Source organism: Pteronotus mesoamericanus, unplaced genomic scaffold (genome assembly GCF_021234165.1).
Source record: "Pteronotus mesoamericanus isolate MK-2021 breed Mesoamerican mustached bat unplaced genomic scaffold, CSHL_Meso_final contig_702, whole genome shotgun sequence".
NCBI classification, from domain to species: Eukaryota; Metazoa; Chordata; class Mammalia; order Chiroptera; family Mormoopidae; genus Pteronotus; species Pteronotus mesoamericanus.
The window spans coordinates 5,044,688-5,064,491 of NW_026555239.1; the positions used below are offsets into that span (position 1 = coordinate 5,044,688).

Below are 19,804 nucleotides of genomic sequence, written 5' to 3' on the forward strand. Positions count from 1 at the left end.
AGGGCTGAGCCCCCAGGGCTGCTCGGGGTTCTTCCTGGGGGAGCCGGTGCTGGGGCAGGAGCTGGTGGGGGTGGGAGGGCAGGGCATTCAGGGGACCGCGGGCTGGCGCGAAAGCCCACAGAGCGGCCCGGATTGGGGGCCGCGCAAGACTCCCTGTGGGAAATGGGAGGGGCCCCCGGGGCCCGCTGTCCTTTACAGACGAGGCCGCTGGGGCCCAGAGAGAAGGCAGGGCGGCCTCTCCCGAGCCAGGGCCCCAGGCCTCCATCACTGTTCCTTTCTGCTGCTGTGCGGGAACGCTCCCCGGCAGCCTGGCGTGTCCAGCTCGGAGAGGACACCTGTCCTGTGAGGCCAGAGCGGCCCAGAGCCCCTGGCTGCGGGCTGACCACCGTCTTCTTCATAGAGAAGGACCCAACTTGAAAATGTATAAAAGAAACCTCTGAATTGTCCGCTCAGATGGGAACACCTGGATTATTCTGTGGCCTTTGTTTCTTTTGGATTGGTCCCTCTTTTGAGTTGTACAAGGTTTGTGTGGCTTGGGGACAGGGAGTTCAAGGACTGCCTGGTGCCTGGTTCCTTTCTGGGGCTACAGGCTCAGAAGCTGGAAGGTCCCCTGAAGCCCTGGAAGGGCAGGTGGCCCCGCCCCCGCCCTCCAGAGAGCAGTTTAAAAGCAATCGAGGAAAGAGCCATCAAGTGGCGGGCCCTTTAGCTAATCTGCTGGAACTCATTTGGTGACCCGGCCACAGAGATGTCATGCCCAAGGTCAGCGCTGAGCCACCCGCGGGTCAGTCCTGTTGGGATTTACAGAGCGCCCCGGGGGAGAGGCGGAGGGGGCTGTGTTTTCTCCAAGGCTTTCTTGGCCTTTGGCTCCAACTGATTACAGAGAAATTTGCTGGGAGGGAGAACAAAGGAGAGAGGGCTTGGCCTGCAAACATGTGGCCTGCTCGCTGCTGATCCTGGAAGCTTCCCAGGAGGTGGCGGGGGCCCAGCGGGCCGCGGGGGGCTGCTGGGACGCCAGATGCGTGAAGATGAGAGCTGGGGGCCTGGCGGGGCAGCGGCTCTGAGTCCTGCCCCCTCCTGGCACTGCCCGGGGCCCCCCAGCTCAGGGTGGCGCTTTGCCCCCGCTCCTGCGCTGCGGGTGGGGCATGCGGGGCACGGGTCCCTCGTCCTCAGGTCCCAGCGGGCGCCGCAGCATTTGCGGGGCTGAGAGCAAGTCCCCTGTTTTCTCTCTGCTGACACAGAGATAAGGAAACTGGATTCCTTGGTTGTCTGAGGGTAGAGGAGGAGAGCAGAGGGCCGTGCCGCCGCCGAGGCCTCGTTATTACTCTCTTGTTTGTCTTGTCCCCATCCCTGGGAGGGGACAGCGTCCTTTTCCCCAAAATGGCTCTGAAAGTTCTAAGACTGGATTTCTCCAGCGAGGAAAACAGGCCCACCAGGGCCACTGAACTGACAGCTGCCAGGTGTCAAAGCCACGTTGGTCAAGGTTGGGCAGAGCGGCTTCAGCGCGCCGCTTAGGCACCTGGTCACTAGGACCTGCTGAGGACCAGCCTGGGCTGGACGCCATTCAAGGTCTTGGGAGACGGCAGCGGGGAAGACAGGCTAGCCCCTTTAGCCTGTGGGGCTCGTCCCCTGGGAGATCCAGAAAAAGTGAGCAATGACAAACCAGTTCCAACTGGCCAAGGATCAGGGAAGACTTCCTGGAGGCAGCAGCATGCCAACTGGGGTGCGAGGAGCAGGAGGAGTTGGCTGGGTTTGCGGGTGGAGTTGGGAGGAGGGTGTTCCGCGCAGAGGGAATGGCATGGGCAGAGGCCCAGAGGCAAGAGAGAGCCCAGGGCTTCCGGGAAGCTTCCGGGAGCTCTGCCCCGTCCCGGAGCGTGGGGGTGGCTCTGGCCTCCCTACTTCCCAGGTGGGGCCTGGGAGAAACGGGCGCTGTGTGGATAAAGTGTCAGGAAAGCAGCTCTAACAGGGCGCGCAATGGTTTTGCCAGTATGTTTCACACAATGAAAGATTTTCCTTTGGCAAAATAGTGAATTGTAACGAGTTCATTAAGAAATGCTCATGGAGGCTCTGTATGGCTCCTTGTAACGGTCTCATAACCAAACCAGGTTGGGGGGATGGCGGGCATCCATTATGTTGATTTTCTTGGGATCAGAGGCCCTGGAGGGGGTTCAGGAAAGGGAGGGTGTGGCCTGGAGGCTGGGCCATCGGTCCCGAGTCACCTGGCCGCGGCAGGCACGGTGACCAGGCTGGGCTCTCCTGCCAGCGCCCTTTCCCCTGGCCTGCCTCCTCGCACCCCAGCGGGGCCTCGCAGGAGGCGGGGTCGGCAGGGAGCTGGGGGTGCCCGTCGCCTCCGCCGCCTGCATGTCACCGGGAGGGCCCTGCTCCCGAAGGGGGCTGGGGAGGCGGGCCCCAACTCTCAAGGTGACCCCCGGAGCTCCCCCGACTCCCACACCCTCTCTGTTTCTGTTTCCTTGACCGTGGAATGAAACCCTGCTCTGCTCTAGGAGGTGGTTATAACTGAAATGTCTCAGACTTGGTTGCTCATTTAATCCTCTCACCAATGCTACGAGGTGGGAACTGTGGTGATTTCCACCTTGCAGGCCTGTAGACCAAGGCCCAGAGCAGGTAGGTAGCTGCCCGGGACAACAAGGGCAGGAAATAGGGGACCGGACACGGGACCCCATGTGTCTCACCCCTTGGCAGGACAGCACTTGATCCCACAGATGCGGGCTGTGCACACGAGGGGCTTCCTATGGAAGGAGAGGCATCTCCACACATGGGGGACGCCCCAGAAGCGGGAGTCACAGCTCAGGCCTTTACGGGGCTCGGCAGGAGGTCACCCCCAAGGGGACGGCACCCGTCACGGTTGAGCTCAGTGGCCGAGCCGCCCTGGGCTGCTTGCTGGGATGTCCAGCCCAGGGTCTGGCTGGGCCCTGGCTCCCTCTCGGGTGTGGCCTGAGCCAGGCCCTCCCTGTTGCCTTCTGGGTGGGGCACAGGAGGCCCCGCCCCCACCCATGGAGGTGGGGACAGCTGGCTCTGGCTGCAGGAAGGTGCTGGGGGAGGCCCGGGCTGCCCGGGCGGCAGAGGGAGCGGCCCCTTCCCTGGCGTCTCTATAGCGAAAGCGCCCTTGGCCGCCCTGGGCCCTGGACACAGCAGGGCAGGCCAGTGTCTGCAGACATTGGCCCTGGAGCTCATCATGTTGTGTTCCTGCTCGATTCGCTGGGGCACTGTCCCCAGCCGGGCCAGGTGGCCCTGCCAGAGGGTGGTGCTGACGTGGCCGCTGCGGGGGCTGGGACGCCTCCTGGGGAACTGGACGGGCCGGGCGCTGTTCCTCCTTCTGGGGGGCGGAGGGGCCCGGAGCCTACTTTACCCTCAGGGGAGGACGCATGATGTGCGCCATCCCTGGATGGCCAGCTCCAGGCCGCTCCGAGGGGACACCACCTAGACAGGGGCGGGCCCTCTGGGGATCCGGTCCCGGTTAGTGGCAAAGAACCAAAGAACAAGCCGGGGGCCCAGGTTTTCTGCCGGGTGCCCGAGGAGAATTGGGGAGGGAATGATCGACCTGTCGGGGATCCGGAAGGCGAAGATCAGCGTGTGCCGCGGGGGCGGGGAGTCAGTGCCTGAGCAGGGGGTCGGGGTGGGGGGGCCCACGCCGTTGGGCAGGGCCTTGAAAAGCAGGGTGCAGAGTGGGCTTTATCCTAAACACACCGGGAAGCCACTGCAGGCTCTTACGCAGGGGAGCGACACTCTTTGACTCACGTTTCTAGAAGTCTCTCTGGACTGCTGTGTGGTGAATGGACGCTCAGGGGATGGAAGTGGAGACAAAATAGGCCAGAGAGAGGCCCGCCCGGGGTCCAGGGATCAAGGTGCCCCGGGCGGGGCGGGAGCCAGGGGTCCGGTGAGCAGTGCACAGATCTGGGGCGTTTGCGGGGAGAGTGGACAGGACTTGCCTGGGGCTCAGACACGGGGCAGGGGAGGAGTAATTCGCACCGACCCTGCTGTGTTGGCGGGAGTGCTGTGCGGACGGTGAACGCTAGTCCCTAGGACGGGGAGGGCTGGACAGGGCGGGAGAAGTTAGAGGTGCCTGTGGCCGCCGTAAGCGTCCTGTCAGACACCCAGGCAGAACCCGGGCTGGGCTGAGGGCAGCCTGCAGGCAGGGGTGCGGGAGTCGGCCTGCAGGGGAGGCTGGGTGAGACCCCGGAGGAGGCAGCGCGGGCGGGCCCGGCCCACGGGGCACTCCAGGAGGGACAGGCCGCCGGGTAGCTCCCGTCCTCAGGGTGTCCCAGGACCGGCTTTCAGGCGGCTGCTCATAGAGCGCGTTTGTGCTAGCAGTGCCATTCACTGTGTTTCGTGAGCCTGCCTCCCCTTCAGCTCTGTCTCCTGCGGAAGCAAAATACGGGGGGGCTTTGCTCCCTACACACGCTTCTCATTTTTATCAGTACCTGAGACCCCCTGCACCCCTGCCCCTTTGCTGCTCTTGTCTCCGTTCCCACGGTGCCGTGGAGCGAGGACACCAGGCCCCGAGAAGCCAGGCAGCGTGGCTGCCGGTGCACAGTGGCTACATGGCAGCGCCAGGACCCCGCCCGGGCAGCCTGGCTCGCACATCGAATCCTTAAGAAGGACACTGGACCACCTCACACATCTTTCTGACAGAGAAGTCTCCATTTTTCTAAGGCTCGCTTCAAGGGAAGCTGCCATCCGCTGGCGCTCTACAGGGGGCGTGTGTGTGGATTCTCCTGCCACCTCTGGGCTTGCCCTGTGGCCCTGGGCAGCTGGCCTAACCTCTCCCTGCCCCCATTTCATGGAGTTGCTGGGGACACGCGAGGACATTTGTCCAGCTTTTCCTTCGCAGACATTCCCCGGGTGCCTGCTTGGGGCGGGCATGCGGCCGGGCACAGAAGGAGGCAGAGCTGGTCCGGCCCTCCCGCGCTGAGCGCTCACACGGCCGATCATTTGTGCTGCCTGCTGGGAAGTGCGGCTGCAAAGACCAGACGGCAAAGGAGACGCATGTGTCCGTGTGCGTGTGTGCGCATGTGTACGTGTTGGGGGGCTGCTGGGAGGGCTTCCTGGAGGAAGTGGCCTTTGAAGTGGTGTGGGTATGAATGAGCTGGCCCGAGGAGAGGAGCAGACCCAGGGCCACCCGGCCCCTCGTGTCCAGCTTCCAAAAGCCAGGTGCGGAGGGCACAAGACAGGTGCAGACCCACGGCCAGAGGGGCGGGGGCCGTGAGGACAGCCCACACGTCCGCTAGCCTTGGTCGCAGGCGGGCACTGCCTGGGCTGGCGCTGCCCAGAGGGCGAGGGCGCTTCTCCTCCCCTCCCGGAGATGGCCTTCCTTGCTTCCCTCTCGCCGCCGCCTTCCAGCCGGTTCTCTGTTCGGGGCCCCGCCGCCCTATGGCAGGTGCTAGCCCTCGGCGGTGGGGGGCACCTGCCCTGTGGTGCTTGCACACGTCCTGCCTCCCTCCTCCTGGGGCGGTCGGTGGCCTGGAAGCGGGAGGGGTCTGTCCTTGTGCTAGACCTGCAGAGCCACAGGGACACGACTCGGTGACGACTGCCCGGCGTCTCCCTAGCCCGTCTCCTTGAGGACAGGGTCCTGCTCTTTCAGCGCTGCGCCCCCCGCCCCCCGTTCAGAGCCGGGCACGCGGAGGGTCCTACCAGGGGCGTTCTGAGCGTGCAGATGAGTTAGCGCACAGCACAGAGAGCCGTGGGGAGGCGTGGGCAGGACCCCCGACGACCTTGGGCAGGCGCATCTCTTTCTGGAAGAGGGGTGACGAGGTGGGGGGCCGGCCGTGTGATTTTGTGTCAGCCTGGAGGTGGGGGGGACATGTGATTCCGACAGAACAGCATGTTCTCTCCTTGTGGGTGTCGTAACCGATGTCTTTGTTTCATTTTGAAGATTCTGTTTTTTTTCCTGTGGTCGGGGTCCGGCGGAAGCGCTTTGCCTGGGTCACCACGTCGGTCTCCCCAGCCCTGCTTGGGCCGCTGTGATGGAGAAAGAGGGCTCAGGCTTAGGAAGAAGGGCAGCTGGGTCCGGGCGAGGCAGTTTTAACCTGCAAGGCCGCCTTCCCTTGCCACGTTTGATCGGGGCTGACAAGACTTGGCAAAAGAGTTTCTTCTGGGTTTATATTGGGCGTCGCCCTTGGTGGCTCTATCTAATCCACACAGTCTGGTTACAGAACCAGAGAGTAACAAGGCCCCATGAAGCGTTTTCTCAGAGGAGAGGTAAGTGAGCGGAGAAAGAAGATTCCAGACCAGCCCGAGGTCCTCCCTCTCTGCAGGGACCCCTGCAGCCCAGCGGTGGGCACAGCGTGACCGGTGAGCCCCTGGCGGGCGCGGGGGCGGCCAGCACGGGGTCGCCTGGAGCTGTTTCGCAGGTGTGGGCATCGCCCCCAGGGGTCCAGAGGTGGCCTCGCGTGCCTGGGCTGCCGAGCGCCGCTCGGACACAGTAAGCCCCAGGGACGAAGCGGGGACGCCGGCCTCGGCGTGGCCTCCCTGTGCGACTCCCTGGCCCACGGGGCCTCCCTTGTGGCCTAAGGGGCCTCCCATCACCTGGGCAACGCTTGTTTATCACGAAGGGGCTAAGAGACCAGCGAAGGCCGCTCCGATGTCCCTTTGGAATTGGGGCCTGTCTCAGCAGAGGCGTGTGCCGGCGGCCGGGGGGGGGGACCCGCACTGGCTTTTCTGCGCCGTCTAAGAAAGGGGGGCGGCTCCATCTGTTGGGGACACAAGTTCCCAGCAGATCTTTTCCTGGACGGGACATGCCAGCCTTTGAAAGACCAACTGCCGCTGGCGGTACCTTGGCTGCCATCTTGAGCGGTGACCCCAGACAGCTGTGCAGGGCGTTCCCCTCTCTGCACCAGGCCCCTCCTGTCCCCGCAGCTGTTTTCCTCTGGTGGGTGGAGGGGGGCCCCTGTCTTTAGGGCCGAGAAAGTTACAGGTCTGGAGTCTCAGACCCGCACGTGGCCCTTAGCACATCCCCGGCTCTTGCTGAAATTCTAACCAGCCCTGCATCTTGCTGGGGCTCCAGCCAAGGATTGTCCCTCACGGTCACTCCATTTGCACCCCCTGCCACTCCCACAACTGATGAAGAGACCCTTTGGCAAGCAGCCTCTGCATCCAAGAACGGTCTTGGATTGGGCCCTGGTTGAAGGCCTTTGGCCACTCTGTCCTGTTTCACACACGGAGCCTCGGTGTTTGCTCCGGGCGCAGGCGGGGGCAGAGGAGAAAAAGGCCAGTCCTGCCCCCGAGGAGTCGTCCGTCGATGCAGGGGAGGCAGGCCAGGACGGCTCCGAGGCGCCAGGCCCAAGGCCCCGCCTGGCTTTGCCCTCAACGGCCCCTCCGGCTGTGTGGCCTTTGGCTGGTCACTGAATCCCTCTGAGCTGGAGTTTCTGCATCTGTAGGATGGGGGACGCGTGGCCTGGCCTCCCTGGCTTCTTGTGATGTGGGGACCTCGGGTGCACAGGGGCGCCCGGTACTGCTGAAGTGCCACAGCCGTGGCCGTGATGGCGGGGAGACTCCGGGTGGGGACACCCAACAGGACTGGGTAACGTCTGGAGGTGACAGGGCTGGACAGAGAAGGACAGAGCCTAGATGGGCCAGAGCCCAGGCAGGAGAGGGTCTGCTTCTTGAGTGACACCTGGGCTCTGTGCCGCGCTAGCCAGGCGCTGGTGCTGGTGGGTAAGGTGGGGTCCTCCGGGGGACGGGGTCACCTTAACGTTTATGTTCAGCGACTCAACTGCACTTAGCTTCTTCTGTTCCTAGTTAGGAAGTCCATATCAACAGTCACTGACGTGGCAGTTTGGTGGCGGGTCCCTGGAAATGTGCAGCTTGGAAGATAGTGGCAAATGGAGAGAGAGGAGGGACAGAGCCGGGACCGGAGGGCAGACATCTCCAGGAACTTGCCTGGGGTGCCCAGCTGCTCATGGGGTCAGGGTTCAAACCCAGGTCGATCTGAGACTGCAACCTTCCTCCACACTGCGCTGCCATGTCCCCAGGCACCGCGGAGGAGTGTGGGAAAACCCAGGCCACACCGACTGTAAGCCCCAGCTCTCAGCTTGTCCCAGGTCAGCGCCTCGGGCTTGACCAGGAGCCCATGCGCTCCAGCCAGTGAGCCCCGGCCCAGCTGGCCGCAGCGCCGGCGGGGCTGTGGAGCAGGGATGCCTCTCAGGACAGCAATCGCTGTGGGTATCTGGGGTGAGAAGGGTCCCCTTTGACCCTGCTCCTCACTTTCGGTGGCTCTGGCCTAAGGAAATGACGGGGACTTCAGGAATGGAGGTTTATGGGTAAAGTTGTCCAGTTAGAGCCGTTTGTTCCCAGGAGTGAAAAATATGAAACGACATAGGTCTCTGGTTGGAAACGATGCCACTTCTGCCCGACGCTGTGATGCCGTGCGCCTGGTACGGTGGCACAACAATGAGTTTGAGGGGTGGGCGGCTGGGAGGTGGAGGATGAGGGGGGCCTTCTCTGCAGGCCCAGCACGGGTCGGGCCGCTTCCTGCGATGCAGGCGTGATGCCCTGCCCACGCTGCTCCCAAACCTCTGCCCCACACCGCCCAGCCGCGCCGTGGTTCCGGCGGGCTCCCTGGGGCCGTGCAGGGACCCCCACCCCGGTGGAGGGGGCGCCTCACGGCCCAGGAGGATGAGCCTCTGAGCCCCCCCAGACACAGCCCCCAGATGGCTCCGCTTTGCTCAGGGTCCAGCTTTGTGGCCGCTTGCATTCCAGGGACAGTCTAGGACTTAGCATTTTATTGTGCTGCGGAGACTAAGGTTCAAAGTGCTTGAGGCTCCCAGGAGAAACCGCGCCAAGTGTTTGCACAGCTCAGAGCACTGAGTTCTCGCCCTGCTGAGCCGCCACGGGAGTCCGCCCACGTCTCTGCTGCTCGCATTTCTCAGAGGCCGAGGGAGGCCTTGGAGCTTGGGGCGTCCTGCACCCCAAGACGGGGCCGTGACTCCCTCATCTCTTCTGGGTATTGGCAAGCAAACCCCCTTGGCTCCTTGAACACACCATCGAGCTGCTGCCGCCTGGGGCGCGCTGTGTGTCAGAACTTTTAAAGCGTTGTCCGTCCTCTCAGCAGCTATAAAGGTATTTCAGGCCCCATCTAACCGCCGAGGAGGCTGTGGCTCAGACAGGAGTCGTGGTCTGCCCAGGGTCACCGAGCAAGAGAGCCCGAGGGACTGGAGCCCACGTCTGCCACCGCTGTGTGACAGCTCTGTGCCCAGGGACAAAGGACAAGAGACAGGCCAGCTCTCAAGACATTTGTGGTTGGGAGGGCAAGGCAGATGGAAGGTTGGAAAATGGTGAGCTGTGCTCCGTGCACACGGGGCCGTGGGAGCAGAGGGCCCCCCGGGCCGGGCTGGCGGCAGGCGGGCGCAGGCGGCCCTGGGGAGCAAGGCCGGCGTTGGGGTGAATGGGAGCTGGGATTGGCTACAGAGAGGAGGTGGCCTCAGGCTCAGGCCACGTGGCTGGGTCTCGGTCACCGCGGGGGTGGACCACGGCCGTGTTTTATCTGTGACAGTTAGGGTCCTACAGTTTGTGAATGCTTTTCCTCGAGGTGAATTGAGGCAAGAAGGAAGGTCCGCCCCGTTCATGGCTGCCGCCTCCCCCTCTGGATGGCTCCCCTGCTTTGAGGCTGGGAGCCCCACGACGCCAGACAGTTTTATCTGAACCTCAGCCCCTGGTGACTCTCCCACGTCCACCAAGTGGCATCGTCGGGGAATTTGGAGAGGGGACCGCTGAGGCGGGGCCTGGCCAAGGGGCCAGGGGCCAGGGGACGGGCAGGCTTTGCTGGGGGGGCTGTCACCCTCCCCCAGACCAGCCTGGACTCTGCCCGCTGGCCTGGGGGAGCCTGGGAGAGGGAGGATGGCGCGGGTCCGTCTTTCACCGTGGAGAGAGGTCCCCGGTTCCTCGGAGGCCCCAGGAAGGGAAGCCTGAAGCTGTCGTGGTGGGATTTGGGGGTCTGGTTTGCGACCAGGTCTTCCCTCCTCCTGGGCTCAGTCCCTCCTGTAGGCGCTGACCACCCGGGGTCTCTGTGGGCAGCGGCGGTTGCTCCTTCTGCCCACGGAACTTGGTCCGGACGCCACCCGCGCGGGTGCTCGCGGTGGCTGGCGGCAGGTGGCCGAGGCCGGTGTTTCCGGAAGTCTCAGCCTCGTGCTGCGCCCAAGGGCGAGCCTCGTCCTGGGGCCGCCGGAGGGGGCCGCCGTGGAAGGAAAATGAGCTCGAACCGAGCACCCGTGGCTGGCGGGGCCCGGATGCACTGCTGGGCCGGGCGGGATTTGCCCCATGGGGCTCTGGCAGCCGTGTGAGAACACATGGTGTTTCTCAAAGCCCCGGGAGGAAATTTCCTGCTGCGAGGCGACCCCCCGGCCCGACTGCAGAGGCTGCGGTGCTCATGCTTCGGCCACGGGAGCCCCTTTCGCTGAGGGCGCCTGGCTCCCCAGCTGCATGTTCCTGGGGGCGTGGCGGACCTCTCCGTCCCGTGGGCCGAGGGCCGGGCTGGGGGCGGAGAGCCCGGTTCCCCGAGCCACTGCCCGGCTGTGAGGGCGTGAGTGGGCCCACCTGGGGCCCGCGGGGGCCTTCCGCCTGTGCTCTCTGGAAGCAGAGACGCGGCCCTGCCAGCCTCAGTTCCATCATCTGTTGGATGCGGGCTGACGTCCCTGTGGCAAGTGGCTGTGCAACCGAAGAGAGCAAGACGGTCCCAGAAGCCGGTCTGGAGACACGGGCTCTCTCCTCGCACCGAGGCTTCATGCGTGCGTCGCAGGACCCTTCCAAAGCGTCTCCTCCCCGTGCCTGCGTGCACAGCGCGCCCTCCCTGGCAGGCGCCCGCACGCGCCAGGGGGGTCGCCCCTCGAGAGAAGCCATCCTCCGTTGTCCCGCCATTCGACGCCGGCCCCGCTGGGCGCCTCCGGGCCTCCCTCGTTCTGCACTGTTTGTCGTTAGTGGCATGAACCACTGTCGTGTGGGCTCACGTGTGTCCTGGATACCCCGACTGCTCGTCTGGGCGGCGGCTCAGTCATGCCTCTCTCACGTCTGTCTTGCCCTCTGGACCGGGAAGGCAGGGTCCCCGTCTGGGCAGGGTCCCCGTTTGAGTGTCCAGGGTGTGGTCGGAGCAGGGATTTGTCCGGCTGAGTGTACACCCCGGTGCTGAGCTGCACCCTGTCAGGCATGGACTTGGGAGAGAACAGTTGAGGTTTTAGGCCTTTCTAGGAGGGAGCAGTAAGGGTGCTCCCAGCCCGGGGCCCAGCGAGGTTTCAGTGCGAGTTGCCGCGTGACTGAAGGAATGGACGTGCCCATGGCCCTTTCAGACGCGTGGACGCCTAAGGAAGGGGCCTCCAGCTGGTGCAGCAGGAGGGGGTCCTGGGCCGGGGTGCGTCCAAGGGGACCTCGTGCGGGGTGAGTGGGGTGGCGCTCGTCTCCAGTCACCCCGTTCTCTTCCCTGTGCAGCGGGCGCGGACGTCCCCATGGAGGCTTGCTGTGCAGATGGACATCAAATGGCCACCCAGCACAGGGACTGCTCGCTGCCATACGCCTCGGAATCCAAGCAGTGCAGGTACGTTTGCGGCGGCTGGCGCGGTACCAGGGTGGGTCCGTTTAGAGGGAAGTGGGGGAGGCAGGGCTGTCGGGGGCACGGTGGGCTGGCGACCCAGCCTCTTTCGGTCCCTTGGTCCCTGGACTGTCCTATGACTGGGGGGCGTCGTCCCCTTCGCTGGAAAGTCTGGGGGTGCAGCCCCCTCTGCCACAGCTGACCCTGCAGCCAGCTCACTTCCCTCCTAACACAAAGGGGTCCTGTGGGGGGCAGTGCGATCACGTAACTGCGAGTGCTTTGCAAATAAAAGTGTGGACAGACCACTTTCAGATGCAAAACCGGAGCAGAGTGCCCCAGAGAGCGGCCCGCCCCACGCAGCGGCCAGCATCTAGATGGACTGATTTTATTCTCCTCTCCCTGAATGGACGCCAGCGCCCTTGCAGTTTGGGGAGAATATAAGCTTAGAATAAATGATGCCGATAAGAAATGTTGATTGTCACCATAAAAGCAACAGTAAAAACTATAGCAAGCCTTAAGGAAGCGCCTGCTTAGCGCCATGCATGGGGCGCTCATTCGTCTCACTTAAGGGGGCTGTTCGCCCATTATACAGACGGGGAGATTGAGCTCTCCCGTATCCAGAGCCGGCAGGAGCTGGCGGCAGGGTGTGAACCCGGACCCCGAGGAGCAGATGTCAGGAAGGCGAGGGTACCCAGCGTTCCATCCGTTGACATTGTTCATTCCTCTGCCCTGACTGACACAGGGCGCTGTGGGCTGCCGGGGGCGGGGGGCCCCCCGGGAAAGAATGTGCTGGGAAGGCTCGCTGGCCTCAGCCTGGAGCATCGCATGCCTCCTGCCAGCGTGGCACAGGATGTAAATCTCGATGTCGGAAATTCTTCAGAAGTCAGAGCCTCATAGACCAAACAAAGGAAGGGAAAATGAGCTGCGTGGGTCGCTGAATTGACTGGAGGCCCGGGGTGGGGGCGGGGGGGCGCCCGATGAGTGAGAGCTGGGACCCTGGCCCTGGCACGGGGCTCAGTGCGGGAAAGGCTGCATCGCGGGGGCGCTGGCGGCTCTGCGGCCAAGCGGGGGGCTCCGTCCCAGCCGCCTGTTTACTGACCCTGCCGATAGCGGCAGCCTGGCCCCGAGCCCCCCCAGGCTGGGTTTCTGGCTGCGCCACCTGAGCCAGCGCCCGGCCTCAGCTTCCCCAAGTACACAGGGAGGCCCGGGGGACCCCCCTTCCAGGGCCAGGTCAGTGATCGGCGGTGAGGGAAGCAGCCACCACGAAGCCCAGCCCGGGCTGCTTCCAGCGCTGGCCCCACCAGGCAGCGCTGAGTAGCTGCTGCCTGCAGCCCCCGGACGTGGGAGGCTGTTTTTCCCACCAGGCCACTCCTGTCCCTGTCCCTGGGGCCTCTGCCCAGACCTGGCACACAGTAGGGCCACAGCCAAATTTTGTTTCAGTTGTAGTAAACACACATAACAAATGTTACCATCCTAACCGTTTATAAGTGTGCAGTTCAGTACCTTCCCATGACATCGCCGCCCATCCCCAGGACTTTGTCGCCTTCCGGAGCCGAAACCGTGCCCATGACGCAGTGACTCCTGGTTCCCTCCCCAGCCCCTGGCGGCCGCCATCCCACTTTCTGTCCCTGGGACTCAGACTCCTCCAGGTCCCCCGTGTAAGTGGCATCAGGCAGCCTTCCTCCTTTTGTATCCGGCTGCTTTCGCTGAGCCCGAGGCACGTCCTCAAGTTTCATTCCCGTCCTTGCGAGTGTTGGAACTTCCTGCCTTTTTAATGCTCGGGATCGTTCCACTGTGCGTACAGACCAGTTTGCTAGTGTGCCGCCCAGAACTCGGGTAAACAGATACCTGAGTGCCTGCTCTCAGCTCCTCGGGGCACAGGCCCCGGAGCAGAATCGCGGGGCCCTGCGGTAGTTCTGTTTCTAACTTTGAGGAGCCCGCGCACGGCTGTCCTACCAGCAGGACTCGGGGTTCTGGGTTCTCCACGCCCCGCCCTGTTTTCTGTGCGGCTGATATTTTTGAATAAATGGATGCATGGATGCACATCACCTGGTTTCTTCCTGACAATTTAGTGAAACACCTGTTCTTTGCAAGTCCACCCAGGGCATGAGCAAACGGGCAAACCCAGCCCGGAGCTTGAGGGCAGTTCGGGAAACACATGGGAAGTGGGGGGTGCAGAGCCTCACATGGTGGGGGGGTCAGGGCGGGCTGGGGGCTGCTGCCCCAGGGCAGAGATGGCCTGGCTGGCAGCGCAGGGCGACTGGGGGGGCCTTACCCTCCCTGGACAGGCGCAGCTCGGGCGGCCCCTCCTGCCCTTGGTGGCTTTGGCCGAAGCCTGGGTCATGAAGGGTCTGGTGGGAGCCCCACGGGTGACTTCCACATACCTCCTGCTCTCCCCCCCTGCCGGCGGGGCCCCACTCCTCACTCGGCTGCCTGGGGCAGTAGCCCTCTGGAGCTATTTCCTCTGAGTCCAGAAAGTGGGGATGAGGTGGGAACATTCTGTGAGGGAGGCTTGGAGCTCAGAGAGGTACATAAGGGCTCTGGTGGCCCAGCTGGGTCTCTAGACTCGCTGCAGACACCACCCTGTGTTTAGTCTTTCTTTTAAAAAAAAAAAAAAAAAAGATTTTATGTATTTATTTTTAAAGAAAGGGAGAGAGGGAGAGAAACATCCATGTGTGGTTGCCTCTCACGGGCCCCCTGCTGGGGACCTGACCTGCAACCCAGGCCTGTGCCCTGATGGGGAATCAAACCCGTGACCCTTTGGTGTGCAGGCTGGGGCTCAATCCACTGAGCCCCACCCGCCTGGGCTGCGTTCACTCTTTCTGACGTGTATCAGGCACTGTCTGTGTGCCAGGCGCTGTGTGTGTCTGTCCGTGTCTGGGGTGGGTGGGGAAGGCCGCCCGCCGAGCCGCGGCCCCCCGCCCAGCCCGCCGCTGCCCCCGCCCGCCCGCAGGATGGTCTGGGAGCAGTGCTGCCACAGCCAGCTGGAGGAGCTGCACTGCGCCACCGGCATCAACCTGGCCAACGAGCAGGACAGCTGCAGCGAGCTGCCCAGCAACGCCAGCCTTGAGGCCGTGTTCGTGAAGGTGAGCCCTGTCCCGCCGGCCAGCGGCCAGAGCCCACCCTGCCCATCGGCAGGAGGCCTGGCGCTCTCCCCACCGCACCCTGGCTCTGGGCCACCAGTCCTTTCGAGCGGCAGGGGGCGCCTGGCCCAGGAGGAAAAAAGGACCCCTCAAGTCTCCTGGCCTCCTCCAGTGTATCAGTGACTCCTGGGCCCGGTTCGGACCCTGGGGAGACGGGGACGGAGGGAGAGACACAGGCGTGCCTGAGGGCGTTTCCCCACCCCCACCCCCGGCTTCTAGCAGGAGCACAGAGGTCAGAGCAGGGTCACGGGGTGCAGGGTCTGCAGAACCCTCTTCTCAGGTCAAGGCGGGCCCCCCCTCCCGCCCCCGCCACCCACAGGAGGCCCTCGAGGTTCCCTGCACCCAGGCTAATCAGAGCCCAGGGCTCAGAACTGCCCCCCAGAGGCCTCCAGCAACACGGCCTCTGTTACTGCTCTGGAGGAGAAAACCTAGGCTCAAGAGAGGCGCACATTCCAAAGTGGCCTCGGACGACCACCAGGGGGAGGTGCCGGGGAGACGGAGCTGGGAGTCCTCCAGACCCAGAGGGTCCTGCACTGAACATGAGCTGCAAGCAAGGGCGTCAGGCCTGCTGGGACTTGGGTCCGGGCCAGGCCGCCGGGCCTCCCCCGCCACGGAAGGTCCGCATCTCTGGGTGGCCGCACAGGGACCTGGGTAGCAGCCCGCGTCCAAAACCACAGATCAGTGAAGGAGGCGTCCAGGTTGTGCCTTCTCCCACACCCACCGGGTGGGGGGCACAGGGCTGGCTCGTTTGGGCTTGGAAAGTCACCCCAGTCAGCTGGGTTTCTGTTAGAGGTACCAGGGGACAAGAGCAAATTCCCTGGAAAAAAGATTTCCCGTCCCTGGCCAGGGAGGCGGGCAAGTCATTTCAAGGAGCCAGATTCGGAGTGTAGTCAGGGTTCCAAGAGAGGCTGCGTGGGCTCCTCTCGGGGGACACTCTCTCTCCGCACAGAGTGGGACGGGGGAGATTTCACAGGGAGAAACTGAGGGGCGCCGCCGCCCGCAGCCTTTATGTGCTTTTACTGGAGGAGCTTTCTGGTGTGAGGGAGGCTTGGACGCTCTGCGACTGCCTCCCTGGGCAGGACTGGGGCTCTGCCGACACCGTCTGCCTGGCAGACAGCTCTGCCCCTGTGCCCAGACTGGGGAGAAAGGGGGGTACAGAGAAAGCCTGGAACAGTCTAGCGGGAGTGTGAACAGGTCGCTCTGGCAGATGAGTGATTTGTGTTTCCGGGAAGGGTGACTCACGCGGCACAAGGTGGAGGATGTGGCCAGGGCGCCTCGCTGCTGGCAGCAGAGGCTGTGCAGGGAGCGGATGGAAGACCCGTCACCTCTGCAGAAGCCGAAGCCCAGCCTTGCCTCCTGGCTCCAGCTGTGGGCTCTTCTCAGGATGAAAGAGACTGAAAAGGCTTTTCATATGCCAGGGTGAATGCTGTCCCCAGGATTTAAGTGACGTTGGGGAAGCTGGGGTCGGTCCCACTGCGCAATCCGATTCCTGCCGCCTGAACCACCCTAACTTGGGAGGAGGGGCTGCATGCGTGTTTGCTCTCCCGGGCACAGCAGGGAAGTCTTAGGCCACGCACTAAGGAGGAGTGGAGCCCTGCAGAGCTCCTGTGTGACCTGACAGGGTCCCTTTCATAGCCGCCTCCTCCAGGAGACGGGGGCTGGCGGGGGTCCTGGGAGGGCCGGGGAACACGGGCGGGGTGCAAGCCCTTTTAAGGTTCCTTTAAAACCCCACCCTGTGGGGTTTGCAGGCGCGGCTTGCTCTGCTATTTACTGCTCCCATTTAGAAGAGCTGGGAAGTCAGGCCCGGGCCATCGCTGTCCAGGGAGAGCGGATGTGGGGGGATCGGAGAGGCCCGCGGGCCCCGCTGTGTTGTTGTCTGACTCCTCCACCCGGGGTCCCTGCCTGTTTGCAGAGGTGCTGCCACTGCTGCCTGCTGGGGAGGGAGGCCCAGGCCCAGGGCAAGAGCTGCGAGTACAACCTCATGGTCGGCTACCAGTGCGGGCTGGTCTTCCGGGCCTGCTGCGTCAAGGGCCAGGAGACTGCCGACTTCGCCCCTGCAGACAATGGGGACCTCCAAGAGACAGGTAACTCCCTCCTCGCCTCCCTCTCGGGTGGTGCATTGGTCAGCGTTGTTCAGAGAAACAGAAACAATAGGATATGCAGATGTCCATAGAGAGAGAGATCTATAGGGTAAGGAACTAGCTTGTGCAGTTGTGGGCGCTGGCGGTCTGACTGCAGGCCAGGCCTGCAGGGCAGAGGCCCAGGAGAGAGCTGACGTGGCAGCTCACATGGGAAGGCAGTCTGCTGGCCAAATTCCTCCTTGCCTGGGTGAGTCTGTCTTGCTCTCATGTCCTTCACCTGATTAGACAAGGCCCACACATGCTATGGTGGGCAATCTGCTTTACTGAAAGTCTGCTCATTGGAATGTTAATCTCGTCTAAAAATACCATCCCCGCACTCTCCAGACTAGCATTTGATCAAATATCTGGGTATCATGGCCCTGCCATGTTGACATAAAATTAACCATCTTACAAGCAGGGTCGGCACACATGTGCACTGTAGTTTGGGAAGAACCGCGCTGGGGCGTGTCCTGGTTATTCCCATTCTACAGATTGGGAGGTCCAGGCTGAGGAAGCGCAGGTTCGGGATTTGTTTTCTGTGGGCGTAGCAGGCTTGCTGGCTCCCACAGAACACCCTGGAAATCTTCATGAGAGGTTCTAGGTGCCAGAGCAGTTTCACATTTGTCACCTTATCTGAGGCCCGCTGTCCTAGCGTGAGACCGGGGGCCGGGGATCTGGGTTCCGACAAATCTGGTTCACGTCCCTGTCCGAACCTGTATTTTCAGCAAACTCATTTACCCAGTCCTCAGTCATCTCATCTATGAAATGGGCATAATCACAGTCCTGCTTCATAAGGGCCCTGAGAGGATCCGGTGGGAGAACCCGTAGAAAGGGGTGCGGTGCCTGCCCTGTCAACGTTCGCTGCCACAGTTCTTCCCTGTCCCTCCAACAGCCCTGGGCGGTGTGGGTGGCTGGTCTTGCTCTTGCTTCCCCGCTGAGGACCGATGCTCGAGGCCATGTGGCCCACATACAGAGCAGGGAGAATGCCCGCCTCCCGTCTCTCAGCCGGTGCCTCCCCTATCTGGAGCCGGTGATGCGTAGGCAAGAGTCTGTGGGGACCACTCGCTAACAGCAGGCTCTGCTCCTTCAAGGAACAGAGGCTCACTCAGCAAAGGGGCGAGTGACCCCCCAGGGCAGCTTCGAGGGAGCTCCCTGCTGTGTGCCCCCCGGTTCTGTCTCCCCACTGTCCATTTGATAAATCCCTAAGCTGCCGGGCATGGTGCGGTTTCCCAGTTCAGGAAACTTCGGGGCTGTCTGATAACCTCTTCCCCTTACGCAGTGGTTTCCTGGGAACGGAAGTAACCCCAGGGGGACTTCAGGAGCCTGTGTGACTCTGGGCCCCATTCCTTCTCACTCGGAGCTCCGCGCCTCGCCGCCCCCAACCCGTTACGAGTGGGTTGGGGCAGGAGAGCTGAGGGAGGAAGAGCTCGCAAACCCGCGGTCTCAAAGTCAGGTCGCCCATGGCTGTGGCTTTTTGACCCCGGTGGCTTCAGGGTTTTGGATCCGATGGACCAGTCCTTCGGTCTTTGTGTTTAATGTCTCCTTTCCAGGGCCCGTGGACGCCCCGGGGCGCACTTCTGATCTCTCCCTCATAAAGAGGGATGGGAGCCACATTCTGGCTCCCTCCTGGACTTTTGAAATCAGAGATGACAGTTTTACTTTAAACAGACCCGAACTCTTTATCCTGGTGGAGCATTCCTTCCGCGTCTCTAGGGAGGACTTTTGTTGATTTATGTCTTGTTTCAATAACGATCCCTGGGCTCCACTGCCGCTCCAGATGGCCTGTGTCTCCCCCGGCCTGTGTCGGCTTCAGTCCCGGCCCCAGCCTGTTCCCAGAGTCTCCGCCAGGGCCCCCGCCCCCAGTCCTAGCCGCGCCCTCCTCCCTCCATTAATGTCGATTGTGGGCCTACTGGGTTCGAAAATTATATAAGCATTTGATAGAGTCAGTTACGACCGTTTAATTTAAGTTTAAAAATCAGGGCTCCCATGACTGTTCTCTTACCTTAGTTTTTCTTGTAATTTGTTTTTATTCTATGTTATCAAAGTATATGGGCCGAAGACTGGGGAAGGATCCCTGTTCCCTTAAACATGAGGGGCTCGGGAAGAGCCGCGCTGGGCCGTACCCCAGTTACTCCGATGCTGCAGGAGCGGGGCCCAGCTGGGGAAGCGCAGGTTCGGGAGCCGTTTTCCGGCGGCAGTAGCAGGCTTGCTGGCCCCCACAGCGCGCCCTGGAAATCTCAGCGACCCCCTCACCCAGCGGGCAGTTCCTTGCGAATCCTCCCGGCATTGTCCGAAGAGCCCTTTGGAGGATGGGACCTTCAACCCCTGGCACATGGGAGGGACTAGCTCTTTGCTGGGGTTGAAGGCAGCAAGAAAAAGAAATGTCCCTAAATTAATACCCCCAAGCAAAGGTGCCCCCTAACCTAGAAGAGACAATTATGCCCTAAAAGGCTTTTTGCTTAGTTCCTCCGCAGCTGAAAAGATTTAGAGACCCTCGCTGTATTTTAATAGCCCCTGAGAAAGAACGCCTTGTGCATTGTTAAAATGTGTATATTGTGTTGCATTTTACAGCAGAGCTACTGACATGTTTCCTCTTAACGATGGCTACTGCTGCAGCGTGCCTGCGTCAGAGCTCACTGCGGGCGGTTAGAAGGCCCGGAAGGTGGAAGGACGGGAAGCCCACGGGGACGTAGACACGGTTTCTACTGGAAACCCACATGCGGAGATGAACTGTTTTTATGAGGCCACGTGTCCTTGTGGTCTTTTCTCTGTCTCCTTTGATCTGTGCTTTGCCACCAGCGTGGCTGTTGTTGATACTGAATGTAATCGACTTGCGACCACTGCCATTTTGCCTGGCGGAAGGGTCCTCAACAGCAGGCAGCTCGGTTTTCAAGCATTTCTAAAGATTCTTCACACCCTGGCCTATCGCCACCCTAGTGAAAAGGCCTAACCTGTTTCTCTGACACCCAAACTACTAGCGGACTGCCACCCCGTTAATCAGGGCCGCT

General features: G+C 62.4%; 1 protein-coding gene across 1 annotated transcript in view; it reads left to right on the forward strand.

Annotated features, from left to right (window-relative positions):
* The window catches only part of FBLN1 (fibulin 1), a 66,013-nt gene that overhangs the window by 1,357 nt on the left and 44,852 nt on the right, over positions 1 to 19,804 (forward strand). Inside the window, exons 2-4 of the mRNA XM_054582520.1 lie at positions 11,434 to 11,539; positions 14,487 to 14,619; positions 16,589 to 16,760. Coding sequence (XP_054438495.1) covers positions 11,434 to 11,539; positions 14,487 to 14,619; positions 16,589 to 16,760 — 411 coding nt within the window. The remainder of the gene's footprint in view (positions 1 to 11,433; positions 11,540 to 14,486; positions 14,620 to 16,588; positions 16,761 to 19,804) is intronic.